Source organism: Mus caroli, chromosome X (genome assembly GCF_900094665.2).
Source record: "Mus caroli chromosome X, CAROLI_EIJ_v1.1, whole genome shotgun sequence".
Lineage (NCBI taxonomy): Eukaryota > Metazoa > Chordata > Mammalia > Rodentia > Muridae > Mus > Mus caroli.
Genome location: NC_034589.1, coordinates 141,257,405 through 141,272,221, shown reverse-complemented (window position 1 = coordinate 141,272,221; position 14,817 = coordinate 141,257,405). Strand labels below are relative to the sequence as shown.

Genomic DNA, 14,817 nt, shown 5'->3' with positions numbered 1-14,817 from the left:
AAGTGTCTTCCTTTCTGGCTTTATTTCATAGGTTGTATTTTAATCAAACTCTACATTCTTTGCATATTATATTATGGAAAAGAAGGCACAGACAGAGAAAACTGAGAAGGAGCCTACGAGTAGCTTTTGGGAGGGGTAAGGAAGGAAGAACTGTAGAGAAGCTAGCCACAGTTACATGCAGACTACATCCTAGTCATTCCTATGAGGATCCCATGCGGCTTCAAGATTTCCAAGCCTCCAAAACCTGCAGGGCTTTTCAGTGGTTAGCCAGTCTCTACTTTAGTCCTGCCTCAACTGAACTTTCTGTCTCCCTCCCCCTAAATAGCAGTCACTGTTGGAGAAACAGAGAGTCCTAACTCAGCAGCATGAGGATGCCAAGGAGCTTAAAGAGAACCTGGACCGTCGTGAGCGCATTGTGTTCGACATCCTGGCTACCTACCTCAGTGAGGAGAACCTGGCTGACTATGAGCACTTCGTGAAGATGAAGTCAGCTCTCATCATTGAGCAGCGAGAGCTGGAAGATAAAATCCACCTGGGTGAAGAGCAGCTCAAGTGTTTGTTTGACAGCCTACAGCCTGAGAGAAGCAAATGAGAGTCCCATTCCTGCAGAAGGTGGACACCAAGCCCTGGAGATTAATGCCTGAGACTACAAGAGTGAACCCAAGCCTATTTGCCCATCTCTGGAGAGACATACTCTGGAGCCACGAGGCTAGTAAAAAAGCAATAATGTCCTGCTAGTATGTGATGATTTATTTATGATTTTCATTTCTGTTGGTTTGCTGAACATAGTTTCATATCACATGTGATTTCACAGAATGCCAGGCTTTGCTAGACAACAAGGGTTCCCTAGCTGTCCTTTGCAGCAGTGGCACCAGTGTTCCTCCCTCATGTAGATGCCAAATACAGTCCTACAGTGCATGAGAGGAAAGACCCTTGTGATTTAGCCAGACATTGGCTGCTGTGTGTTCTGTCCTCGTTCATTTAACAATGTGAGCATTCCTCATTCTATCATGGTGACATTCTCTGACTCTGTAAAATCAGTGATGATATTTATTCATGTGTAGAAAACACGAACAGTTTCCTAGTAGTTAAAAACTAACTATATAATGAACAACCTACATATTGGGTCCATTCATTTCCAAGAGTAAAATTATCACATAACTTGTGTGCATGTTTTGAAATACCCTAAACAGATATCTAGTATCCTTCTTGTCACATCTTAAATAATTTCTAGCCAAGTGATATTAATTGGATAAAAGTGTGTCTACTAATAATGTTATTGCTTGCTTTTTATTTCCTGAGACCAATGGAATATTTTGAAGTTTCCTTCCCTGGAACACTAATTTGTGTATATGATCTTTAATGATAATCAGTGGTTTATCTCTTTTTATATCTGTTACCATGGGCCACATGCCACATACCTTAAGACTTAAGACTCCATCTAGTGGTCAGAGGTCCTGTGGAGTGGCTAGTGCTTACATTTGAAACAGTTTTGTCCTTAACAGTTCAAATGGCAAGATGACAAATAGAGTGTTATTCATGAAAGCTACACTGTCATTCTGTTGGTTTCCAGTTGACAGGACAGATTGGGAAAATACATTTTTAAATCATGTGTCTGACTTGTTGCTCATTTTGTTTTTGTTATTATTTATTTGTTTTAGAAGAGTCTAACCCAGATTGGCTTCAAACTCCCTATATAGTCCAATGACCTTGAACTCCTGATCCTCCTGCCTCCACATCCTGAGTTCTGGGTTTAGCAGCATATCCCACTTCATGACTTCATACATCTATCTGATAAAGATTTGTATAAAGAACTTCCAACATCCAACAGTAGGAGCTGTTTGAAAAAAAAAAAAAAAGTGGGCAAAAGACTTGACTAGACCCTTCACCAAAGAGGATATATGTATGGCAGATAAACACATGGGAAATGTTCAGCAACCAATGGCGTGTATAACTTGCTTATGTTAAATGTGTGTAGATTTGGTGTTGTTCAAAAGGTGTTTCTGTAACTAAATGCATGGTAAGTGATGAACAAGTCTCTTGGTGACTTGGTATTTAGGCATCACTAGTCTTTGTTCTACCAAGGGATTATTTAATTCCTATGTTCCCCTGAGACTGCAGCAGATACGAAGATTTCCCTCTCTTAGCAGTAGCCACACCTTTTCCAAAATACACATGCACATTTACATCCATGTGTATGTGTACGTGTTCACACTCCCACACACAGTTGTCTTAAAGGACCAGAATCCATGCTTTTTGAGCCAGAGGAACAGACGTTGACAGCAGAAGCTCTGGTGAAGATGATATAGTGTCCTCCATACAGCTGAGTCAAGATGGGCGAGATTTTGTACTGCAAACCATGGATGACATGGTTGACAGCCTATCACTGTCAGTCAGAAGAAAATCTTTGAAAAAGTGGTGATTCCTGTTAAATGAAACTATTCTACCTTTTGAAGTCCCTGATCTGCCACTGCAGCCTCTTTCTCCTTCCACTTGGTCATCCCTTGCTGTGAATGTGGGTCATGTCAGAAAACACGATATTGGCTCTCCACAAACTTTCCAAGGAATTGCAGACTATTTTGTTTTTAATTTACACCAAGCTATTTACCTGTGGTTCTTTAACCCCAAATACAGTGTTGTGAACATTTTAATGATATGTGTGTAACATGTGAGTAATGGAATTTTGTTTGTCTGTAACCTGCTTTTTCATGTTGCTTCAAGCTTGTCTGTTATGGGAAACAATATGTAGTGCTCTAGCATGCTTGTAATGAAACACATAACAATTATGACCTTCTTATCCACCCCCTGCTTGCCTGTTCCATGTCTGATTAGCAGGGACCCAAGAATTCCAGAGAGTCCATGTACATATGTCTATGACTTGTGATATTACTGCATAAGAAACAATCTGGTGCTAATGGTTGGTCCTTGGCATGCATAGGCATGGGCATGGGCACAGCTATGGAACTCTCTGTAAATATACTGACCTTGCTTGTGGTCAGCTTTTGTGGCTTTACCCTGAACTCTGCCCTGGCAAATATGCACATTCATGCTTGATGCTTACCACTTATCAACAGATCCTCTTGCTTGACTTTAACAAAATAAATAGTGTCTCTTCAAATGAAAGTAGAATGTCTTTATTTCCTACTGTATAGCTTTGTAAAAAGAATAAAAATACCAGTGCTGGGCATGTAGCCCATGGGAAAAGGGTTTGAACATGGTGTTCTGAGTTCAAATAGTAGCATTTCTCCTCCAGAAAATATCCTAAACCAGGCACTGTGGGGACCACCTGCAATCCCAGTCCTTAGAGTGGTGCACAGCTGGACCCACAACACAGTTTTTCCTTCTATATACTGGTGCCAAACACATCCTTAAAGGGGCATAGTAGATAAAATTCTTGTGATTTAGCTTGATGCAGGCTGCTGTGTATTTTGTCCTTTCTAAGTCAACAGTGTGACTACTTATCACATATGTCATAATTGTGTGACCCAACAAAAATCAGTGGTAATAATGTGTAGAAATATAAATGGTTTCCTTGTAGTTAAAAACAAACTAAAATAGACAGCATACACGTTGAGTGTACTCAATCAAAAATTAAAATCTTAAATGCATTAACATACCTACTACAATGCTATTTTTTAATGACATTGTCCTTTGTACTACCACTTTCTGAGCAGCCTTTCTGATCTTTGTAGTCTCCCTCATGGCCATGGCCTGTCCATTCTACTGATCTCTTGCAATCTGGCTTAACTCCCACAGCTTTCTCTTTCACCTTACTGGGCACATGAAGCTAGAAGCATAAGGTTCTTTTGGGGCTTGTAGCAGGAAAAGTGGGTCTGGAATACATAGTTAATCTGTTGAATCTGATGTTTGCTGACCACAAAGTACCTTGTCTGATGGGAACTTTCATCATCTTTCTGTAACCTGGTTCATCTTGGAACCTCAGTAGCAGCACATTACTTTAATTCAAGGGTTAATATTCATCCTTTTCAAGGCATCGTTCTTACAGATGCACCATAGTACCCATTTTCCCGTAGGCAGAGGCAGAATGAGCAGTTCAAGGCCAGCCTTGGCTACTCAATGAGTGTGAGGACAGATGGCCTACATTAGACCTTGTCTCAGATTAAATAACAGCAAAGATAGTACACCATGTCAAACCTGGTTACCTAGCTTGCCTGATGCCCTGTCCAGGTGTATGCCAGCTAAGGATGCATTAACCCATACTTCCATAATTTAAATCTCTATCTTCATCCACAAATTTAATTATGGTCTTCATGTAGCTACTTGTTGCCTAGCCTCTGATGGGACAGGCCTTTCCTACTATCTCAGAAGAAGCATACATAATTATTCTCACTCTACTCTTTTCTGACTGTTGCTTAAAGTATCTGTTCTGGTTGTTTTGATGTTTTGTGTTTTAGTTTTGGTCTGAGTGTGTGTGTATGTGTGCACACACACACAACTTGACTCAAACCAGAGTTGTCTGGGAAAAGGAACCTAAGTTGAGAAAATGTCTCCATCAGATGGCCTGTGGGCAAGTCTAAAGGGCATTTTCCTGTTTAATAATGTGGGAAGGTCCATCCCATTGCCCTTGGGCAGGCACACCTGAATTGTATAAGAAAGCACTCTGAGCAAGCCAGTAAGCAGCTTTACTCCATGTTCCTGCCTTGAATCCTACCCCCCTGACTTCCCTGGATGATGAACTACAATTATAAGCTGAAATAAACCTTTTTCCAACTTGTTTTTGGTTGTGGCATTTTATCATGGCAATAGAAACCCTAGCTAACTAAGAGGCCTTCCTTTCAGAAATATTTTTTTTCCATGCATTGTAGCAGATGTTTGTAATCCTAGATACTCTGCAGGCTGAAAAGGAGTGTAACATCAAGGCCTTCCTGAGCTACCCACCAACTTCAAGCCCAGCTTGAGCAACTTAATAAAACCGGGGGAAATGGGTCTGGGCTAGTTTAGTCGTAGAGTTTTCCTAGTATGCAAGGGAGCCTTCAATTTCCAGTACTAGAAAACAATTTGTTCAGGATTAAACAGCCAAAAGGATGGTTGTAATTATGGTCCTTTCCAGGACTGCTCAAACATTAGAAGGGATTTCTACTGTCAGCCTGTAATAGCCCCTCACCCTCCCTGTCCAGGATAGTTCTATTAGGAACTCCACAACCCTCAGTGTTTTTTTGTCGCACCTTTCATTCCCACATTTTGTTTGGATTTGCATTCAAATCCACCGTTTATCTACCTCCTGGTGCATTCTGACCTTGCAGTTGAAGGCAGGTCGGTCTCAAGAATGCCCTCATCTCATCTCCTCACTTCCTAATACTTAAGACACTTAGGAGAAAAGTGTCTTCAAGAAACTTCCACTCCTGTGGCTTCCTCTGTTCATTTTCTGTACTGTGGCATGTGTTAGATGTAACTCACAGGGCCTGTCTCATCGTCTCTCTTTGGCACTTGAAAATGTGTTCTTCCAAAGAGCAAGTTCCTTGATTTGAGGTATATGAGCTGTTTCTCTGTACAGTTTTCCATTGCATTTTAATGTTATTTTATGTGTAATGGTAGTTTTTTACCCTGCATATATCTCTGTACACCACATGCAGGTCTCTCCACAGAGACTTGCTGTCCACAGAGACCATGAGTGTGTGTTGGATGCCATGGGACTGAAGCTACAAACAGTTGTGAGCTACCTTGTGGGTATTAAGAATTGAACATGGGTCCTTTAGAAGAGCAGCTATAACTGCTGAGCCTTCTCTCCAGTACATACACAATTATTTTCATCATTTAAGGGTACCAGCTACATTGAATTAAAGCCCTACTCAATGTCCTCACTTCTTTATCTCTGAAAAGATACTCTCTCCAAGATATGTTCTAATTGCTTCCTGGCCTTACAATTAATACTTTAAAAGTGTAGTATCAAGTCACATTGTAGTGCTCTGAGCATTATCATATTGACATATTTATATATTTAGGGAGTATCATTCATAATGCTAAGATACAGAGTTTAGTAAGAAACAAAGTAGGAAGGAAGGTGATGTGATTGGATCAGCCCATCTGACTCTGGGATATCTGTACTTCACAAAGAATCACATGAGGCAAAGAGAAGTACCCAGATAATCTTCAAGAAAAAGGGAGTGATTGGCCAGTTTATAATGTACAGCAATGGGACATTTGCGTCTTCTAGGCTAAAGAATGATGGGCTTGTTACCTCCTGAAGCTACAAGCAAATGAAATAAGCAAATACTATCCATTCATTTGTTCATGTAGACAGGATGGTTTTCCTTCTACCATGTGGGTCTTGGGTATAGAACTGAAAGACCCCCATTTCGGGGAGACCCTCGCTCAAGTCCCGGGATAAGACGACACCCCAGTAACCGTTCTTGATGCAATATTGCATGAGGTTTAATCGGGAATCAGCATGCTGAGGCCAAGCTCAGGGCAGAGAAGATCGACCCCAAGCAGTTGCAGTCGGGGGTTTTTAAAGAGTGAACCATAAAGTGAGGGAAGGATAAGATCACAAAGACTGGGGAAGTTGAGTAAACATTCTTGGTCCCTTACACAATGGGTCAGGTGCCTGGGTTCTTTCAGGCTGAAGGTGAAAGAACAAAGAACTCCATGCTGGGCTTTGTTTCCAGGAGTCTAAGAAACACATTGAGTTGGGGTCTTACAGAACTTAGGTCTTCAGGCTTCATGACAAGTGGCTTTACCAACAGAGACATCTCACCAATCCTGTATTTGTTGTTTTTTGTTTTTTGGGGGGTTTGTTTTGTTTTGTTTTGTTTTTTAGTTTTAAAATTATGTCTTTTATTTCTGAGGTTATAATACAATTACATAATTTCCCCCTTTCCTTGCCCAACCCCCAGCTCTCCCATATACCTCCTGGTTCTTTCAAATTCATGGTCTCTGTTTACATTAAGTGTTGTTACACACACACACACACACACACACACACACATATATATATATATATATATATACATAATATATATCCACATATATTTCTAAATACATAAATACACCTTGTTCAGTCTGTATAATATTTCTTGTATGTATTCTTTCAGAGCTGATGGATTGGTATTGGATAACCAATTGGTGTGTTCTTATCTGGGAGAGACTAGTTCTCTGTTCTCAGCATTCCTTAGTTGCCTGCAGTTCTTCTATTGGGTTTAGGCTTTAAGGGCTCCCCCTGTCCCCCTTCCATGTTAGCATATCTACTGTTGTCCTTCCTGGTGCCGCTCATGTTTAAAAAGTCATGTTGGTGAATTGTATGTGTAGCTTGTGACGTTTCTAGGTGATACAGTTTCACAGCTTTTACATTCTTCCTCTTCTGCAATGATCCCTGAGCCTTAATGTGCAGGGGTTGATTTGTAGATGTATCAGCTGGGCCTGGGCTCCACAACTTTGCATTTTGATTGACTGTGGTTTTCTATAATGGTCATCTCTGAGTATAAGAGCAAATACAGTGTAATTAGGGATCATGCTGTTTTAGAAAAGTGGTGGTTGTAAATTCTCCTCCAAATCCATGTATTCACTAGCCCTTGGTAGTTAGCTGAGTTTCCAGTGCCAGGTATGATCTATGATTTCCCTCTTATTTATTGGGTTATTTTTTATATATATATATATATATATATATATATATATATATATATATAATTTTCCCCTTCTTTTTCTTTTCTATAGGCCATCCTGAGTGTCCCTCCTTGCTCTCTTTCAAATGCATGGGCTCTTTTTCTTTAATTGGTGTGTGTGTGTGTGTGTGTGTATGTGTATGTGTAAAATCTTTTCAGTCCATATAATATTACTTGTATATATGTGCTTTCAAGAATGACTCTTTGGTGTAATGTTTTAATTTTCAAAAGTAATGTTAGTGGAATAAGGAGTGAGGATATAAGCCTTTAATCCTAGCCTTTGGGAGGCAGAGACCAGCCTGATCTACATGATAAGTTCCAGGATTGCATAGAGAAACCTTGTCACAAAAATAAAAATAAAAAATAAAAAATAAAAATAAATAAATGGTAGTGATATACTTTGGCTTTGTTAAATTATTAAGTAATGAATTTCTCCAGATGGAGAGTCCCTGATGAATCTGATTGTCTTTTGTTTTGACATTTGTCAAATATTTCAGTGACTGTTTTGCTTCATGGTAATTGTATTCTAAGTACTAAACTCTGTGTGTGTTGTGGGGTGTGTGTGTGTGTGTAATTCAGTAAATCTGCTAGTACTTAACAACTATTTCTTTACATAGTATTGTTCTTTTGAGACAGGACCCCCTCCCTGCCTTTTCATGCTCACGTCATTAAAAGTGCTTTGGTAAATTTCAACTTCCTAAGGCAGGGAGCAGACACTATGTCTCTTACATTTCCAAAGGCCCATGAACATTCCTTTATCTATTCTAATGGTTTCCACTCAGTTCCCTTCAGGCTTAAGCAGTTAGCTGTGTCTTTCAGACGACCTTTCAAGCTCCTTGGCTACTTACTTGTCTATACTTACAGGCTTATATTGCTTAGGATTTCCTCAGGCCACCTGGCTGAGGACCAGAAGTCTTTCTTATTCTTACAGTTTTAGAGCTAGCTTCCAGGCATGATCCAGAGAAATCTGTAGATTGAGTTGCTGCTATACTAAAAATATATATAATTGTGTCTGCAGCATGGTGTTAACATAAGGAGTATCAGACAACTGAAATATAGAGGAATTTGTTGTATTTTTTGCCAAAGAATTATTTTATGTTTTTCTTCTTAAAATATATATTTAATTGAAAGACGAGGTAACCTGCCTGCAGACCTTTTTTGTTCTCTCTGTTCCCCTACACCACTTCTTAACCTTCCTAATGTTATGTTGGGTTAAGAGGTGTCCTGCATCCACTCCGTCACAGGGCTCTGGCCGCTGATAGAGGAGGGACACGGGAATTTTGACTGCACCTACCCCATGCTGGCACAGGGCGTTGTGAAGCCACTAGACACAGCTCGGGGGGCGGGGAGTGCAGTCTGAGGTCCAGGGGAGTGCCAGAGCTGGCTTGGTGCCCCCCCCCCAGCCAGGGCCTTCTAGTTCTCAGGCTCTTGGGCACCCCATGCTGGATTCCACGGAAGAGCTGAGAATGGAGTGGGGACCGCTGGGCCAGATCTAGCCTGGGGCTGAAAAGGAAAAGAGGAGAGAGCCTTGTGTCAGGGGCCTAGTGTTCAGGAGCTGGCAAAACGCCTACCACTCCTTGCATGGTTATCGCCAGCAGGGCCACCGGGGTTTCCAATCTTAATTCAACCAGAAAGCAGACTGCCTTTCATGGTCCTACATCGTTGAGACCCTTTAATATATTTCTTCATGTTGTGGTGACCCTCCCCGCCCCCAGCCATAAAAATATTTTTGGTGCTACTGTTATTAATCATATATCTGTGTCTTGTGAAGGTCTTAGGTGACCCCTGTGAAAGGGTCTTTCACATCCCAAAGGGGTCATGATCCACAGGTTGAGAACTGCTACTCTAGACCCAATTCCTCAGGCTCATCCCAAGTTCTGTAACAGAACACCAGATGCAGTCTCCCTTGCCCCTTTGCCCACATGTGTGGATCCCACAGACTACCACTCCTCCACTTCATTTCCCCAACTCATTGCTGTATCCCAGCCCCCAACTCAGGCAGATCCTCTGCTCAACCATAGGCCATGGCTACCAGAAAACCAGGTGGCTGCCCACAGAACTTCCCCACTCTCTCTATTCACCTAGACCTAACCTCTCAGTTTTGTGCTGCAACAGACTACCAGCTTCAGCCTCCTTCCCTCCTCTGCCCACATCTTCTGTGGATCCCACAGAGCATCCTCTCTTGAGCTCCATCACCCCATTTGTCGCTGCATCCTAGTCCCCAACACCGCTGGGCATTCCCTGTGAACACAGCACCCATGCATGCTAGTAAATCAGGTAACCCACAGTCATCTGAAAATCCAAAGAGGAAACAAAAAACAAGGAACAAAGCATCCACCCAACAAAGACAAACCCAGAAATCAGTGCCTAGATCTATAATTACCCAAGATATCAGCATAAGAACAAACTCAACAGCAGCCACGACAATGAGTCTCTACTAAAGCCCAGCTACCCTACCATAGCAGGCTCAACATAGCTGAAACACAAGAAAAAGACCTTAAAATCAACTATATGAAGATGATGGAGATCCTTAAAGAAAATGAATAAATCCCTTAAAGCCAGGAAAACACAAACAATACTAACCCATGAATAAATCTCTCATTTAAAAATAAATCTCTTAAAGAAATCCAAGAAAAAACAAATAGTTGAAGGAAATGGATAAAACTGTTCAAGACTTTAAAATGGAAATAGAAGCAACAAGAAAAAAACACAAACAGCAAACTCTGGAAATGAAAATTTTAGGAATTCAAACAGGAATTACAAAGGCAGGCTTCACCAATAGAATACAAGATATGAAAATGAATCTCAGACATGAAAGATGCTATAGAAGAAATAGATACATTAGTCATAGAGAATGTTCAACTTAAAGAATTACTGATACAAAACATCCAGGAAATCTGGGACACTATGAAAAGTCAAATGTAAAACTAAGAAGAATAAAAGGAGAAGAAACCCAACTCAAAGGTCCAGAAAAATATTTAACAAAATCATAGAAGAAGAATTCTCTAACCTAAAGTAGATGTTCATAAAGGTACAGAACAACAAATAGATTAGACCAGAAAATAAAGTCCTAATGCCACATAATAATCAAAACATAAAATATACAAAATGAATAAAGAATATTAAATGCTTCCGGGGGTGGGGTGGTGGAGGAGACTTAGGTTACAAATAAAGGCAGAGCTATTAGGATTGTCCCTGCCTTCTCAATGGAGACTTTAAAAGCTAGAAGGGACTGGACAGATGTACTCCAGACTCTAAGAGACCAGAGACACCAGCTCAGACTACTATATCCAGCAAAACTTCCAATTACAATATATGAGAAAACAAGATACTCATCATAACATCAAATTTATACAATATTTAATCTACAAATCCCGCCCTACAAAAGATGCAGAAGGAAAACTCCAACCCAAAGAGGTTAACTAGATCCATGAAAACATAGGAAATAAATAATCTTGCATAAGCAAAATCAAAAGAAGGGAAGCAGACACATACTACCAACAACAGTGACAATAACAAGAAAATAACAGCAATCAACAATCATTGGCCATTGGTATCTCTCAGCATCAATGATATCAATCCCCCCAATAAAGAGAAACATACCTCAACATCAAGGATACACAATCACATCAGGGTAAAAGGTTAGAAAAAGATATTCCAAGCAAATGAACCTAAGAAGCAAGCTGGTGTAAATGGCTGTTGCCATTTTAATATCTAACAAAATGGACTTCAAACCAAAAATAATCAAAAGAGATAGGGAAGGACACTATATATTCATCAAAAGAAAAATCCACTAAATGACATTGCAATTCTTAACATCTATTCCCCAAGCACCAGGGCACCCACTTTTGTAAAAGAAACACTACTACAACTTAAGTCACAATGATGGGACTCTCACCAATGAACAGGTCATCCATACAAAATCTAAACAGAAAAATATGAGAGCTAACAGATGATATAAATGAAATCAAATAACATATATGTACAGAACATTTCACCAAAACACAAAAAAATATATCTTCTCAACACCTCATGGAACTTTCTCCAAAACTAACCACAGACTTGGGCACAAAGCAGTTTCAACAGATACAAGAAAATTGAAACACCTCCCAGCACTTGGGAGGCAGAGGCAGGCAGATTTCTGAATTCGAGGCCAGCCTGGTCTACAGAGTGAGTTCCAGGACAGCCAGGGCTATACAGAGAAACCCTGTCTCGAAAAAACAAACAAAAATAATAGAAGTAAGGAAAGAAAGAAAGAAAGAAAGAAAGAAAGAAAGAAAGAAAGAAAGAAAGAAAGAAAGAAAGAAAGAAAGAAAATGTGATATATTTTGTAAATGTGGTTCATTTACACAATGGAGTATTATGAAACTTTTTTTAAAACATGAAATTTGCATGCAAATGGATGGAACTAGAAAAAAATCATCCTGAGTGAGGTAACTCAGACTTAGAAAGACAAACATGGTTTGTAATCACTTATAAGTGGATATTAGTCATTAGGTGATAACCAAGCTACAATTGACAGATCCAGAAAAATTGGGTAAATAGGAAGAATGCATGGATCTTAATGGGAAGGGGAAATAAAATAGATTTTACAGGTGGACTGTGTGTGGGTGGGAAAGGGAGTAGGATGGAGTAGGTGTGGTGGGAAATGGGATGGAGGAAGAGAGTATAGGGGTAAGCAGCTGGAACTGAGGTGCATTTTGGGGCACTGTGGGAACCTAGTGCAGTAGAAACTCCCTGGAATCTATAGGGGTGATCCTAGTGGGAACTCCTAATAATGTGGGATACATAATCTCAACTGGTCTTCTCTTGTATCCAGGCAAGGCTACCAGTGGCAGGACTGGGTTGTATTTGGTTGAGGGAGGCCCTGTAGAGATCTCCAAATAACCCAGGCTGATGCTACAACACAGGGTCTCAAAAAACTCATAGCAGGTGCCCCATTGTTGAGGACAACATCCACACAGCCCATTGAACAAAGAGAAGTTGAGCTGGTGCTTGCATGGATCCTTCATCCCTAAGTTCTAGTCCCTTTGATGCAGGAGGGTATACCGTGGGCTATTGAAATGGAAACCTGGACACTAACCTAGTCACAAAGCCTTTGACTAACAATCTGCCCTGCCTGAAAGATGTTCTGGGATGAACAATGATGGTGTAGAACATGTGGGAGTGGCCAACTGAAGTGGAAATTTCTGGTTTCTTTGGAGACTCCGTTGTGTCATGTGATGTTTTTTCTGGAAACTGTCTTAGGAGAGATGTTTTGCTGAAGCCAACAAGTGGAAGGACGGATGTTTTGCTGAGAACAGACATGTGTTGTTTCTCTGGAAGCTGCCTGGAAAAAGAGCATGTGATGCTTTGCTAAAGCAGATGCTTGAGAGAACATATGATGTTTGGAAAGGATATAAATATAACCCAACAGTCAGTAGACGACACTGTGTGGTATTGGTTCACCTTACCACTCTTTGCTGATCATCATCTATAGTGACTTCATCGAGAGAAATGCACCAAAGAACTTATGGTGGTGTTCCAGCAGCTTATTGCTGCTTCTGCAGACTCAAGCTGATTGGCAAAGCCTTGCTGTTTCTTCTAGATCAAACCTCTGTTGTGGGTTTGTGAATGGTGTTTGCAAGTGCATCAAGCTACCTCTGCTAATTTATGTGAACTGTACTGCTGATATTCTGACAATGCAGATTGGATTTGCCCCAAATAACTATTTCTAAACAGGTCCACATCCTCCTTTGCCCTATTAGCCTTTCCTTTCTACCACCTCTGATGGGTGGTGGGCTATAAGGGAGGTTAAAGAATTTAAGTACACTTATTAAAGTAGGTTTTGAAAAATATAAGCTTACAGCCAACTAATGTATGATTTAACTTGAGGCCTATTCCACATGAGGGAGCCAATTCCCTACACTGTTATATGGCTAAGAACCAGAATTTGGATAGTCCAGAGACCTATAGTAGAACAAAACATGACTTGTCTAAAAAAAAATGAAATAATTCCTAATGATTATTATGCTATACTTAAAAATTGGTACTTTGTCCAGTTGTCAAGAGGCTTCTTCTGGCAATAGATGGAAGTAGATGCAGAGACCCACAGCCAGACATTATGAGAAGAGAGTCTATATCAGAAGTCTCTGTTGGGTCCCTCTGTTTGTAGCTTGGGGAACGACCTGGAAGAGGGGAAGGAAAGATTGTAGAAGTCTGAGGGCAGGAAAAAATGCCAGGAGAATGTGACTCACTGAATTAAATAGCAGAGTGTATAGGGGCTCACAGAGACTGAAGCAGCAAACACAGAGCCTGCATGGATCTGTACCAAGTTCTTTCCTTACAAGTTGTATCTATTAGTTTGGTGGGTTTTGTGGAACCTCTAAGAGTGGAAGCAGGTGTGACTCTGGCTCTTTTGCCTGCTTTTGGGACTCTTTCTACCTCCTGTTGGATTGCCCTGCCCAGAGTCAATGTGAGGGCTTCTGCTTTGTCTTACTGTGTTTTGTTTTGTCATGTTTGGTTGTTTGGTTGCTGACTCTTGGAGGCCTGTTTGCTCTTTTTTGATGGGAGAGAGAGAGAGGGAGTGGATCCACGGTAGTGAGGGGCTGAGAGGAGTGAAGAGAGGGAAAACTGTGAACAGGATCTATTGCATAAGAAAAGAATCTATATTCTATAATAAATAAATTATACTTAATTGAAATATTTACATTGCTTTCCCCCTCTTCTTCCTCCCCCTAAGTCTTCCCACATCTCCACCACATACTGTCAAGTTGATAGCCTCTTTTTCTTTGATTATTATTGTTACATATGTATGTTTACACAAATATATAAACACAACCTGCTGAGTTTGTTTTTGTTGTTTGTTTGTATATGGTTTAGGAACAAAAAGGTGACATTCTTAAAAAGGAAAAGATGCAAAAGCTTAGTTTTCTTGGATTCTTTCCATCATTTATAAGAGTTCCTCTACTCTTCCACTTACTAAGAGGTAACAAGATTAGTATATTAAATCAAAACAAAATAACACGGAATATGGGGCACTCCTTTTGATGAAGACCAATGATTTTTGTCAGAGAATGTGAATGGAATACCCAATCTTAAAAAGAATTACAGTCATTTTATACACAAAATCCTTTGTATTTTTTTTTAATTTTTAATATTTTTATTACATATTTTCCTCAATTACATTTCCAATGCTATCCCAAAAGTCCCCCATAGC

The 14,817-nt window shown here is 40.2% G+C and overlaps 1 protein-coding gene across 9 annotated transcripts in view; it reads left to right on the top strand.

The window, feature by feature from the left end:
* Shroom2 (shroom family member 2) overlaps nucleotides 1-4,622 on the top strand; it is a 172,040-nt gene extending 167,418 nt beyond the window's left edge. For 5 of the 9 annotated variants that reach the window (XM_029473117.1, XM_029473116.1, XM_021153610.2 and 2 more), the window contains exon 6: nucleotides 326-4,620. In XM_029473117.1, coding sequence (XP_029328977.1) covers nucleotides 326-592 — 267 coding nt within the window. In that variant the 3' untranslated portion in view covers nucleotides 593-4,620. Of the gene's footprint in view, nucleotides 1-325 lie in introns of all 9 variants that reach the window. The other 4 variants (XM_021153607.2, XM_029473112.1, XM_029473111.1 and 1 more) reach the window with 2 other exon arrangements.
* The last annotated feature ends 10,195 nt before the right edge of the window (nucleotides 4,623-14,817 follow it).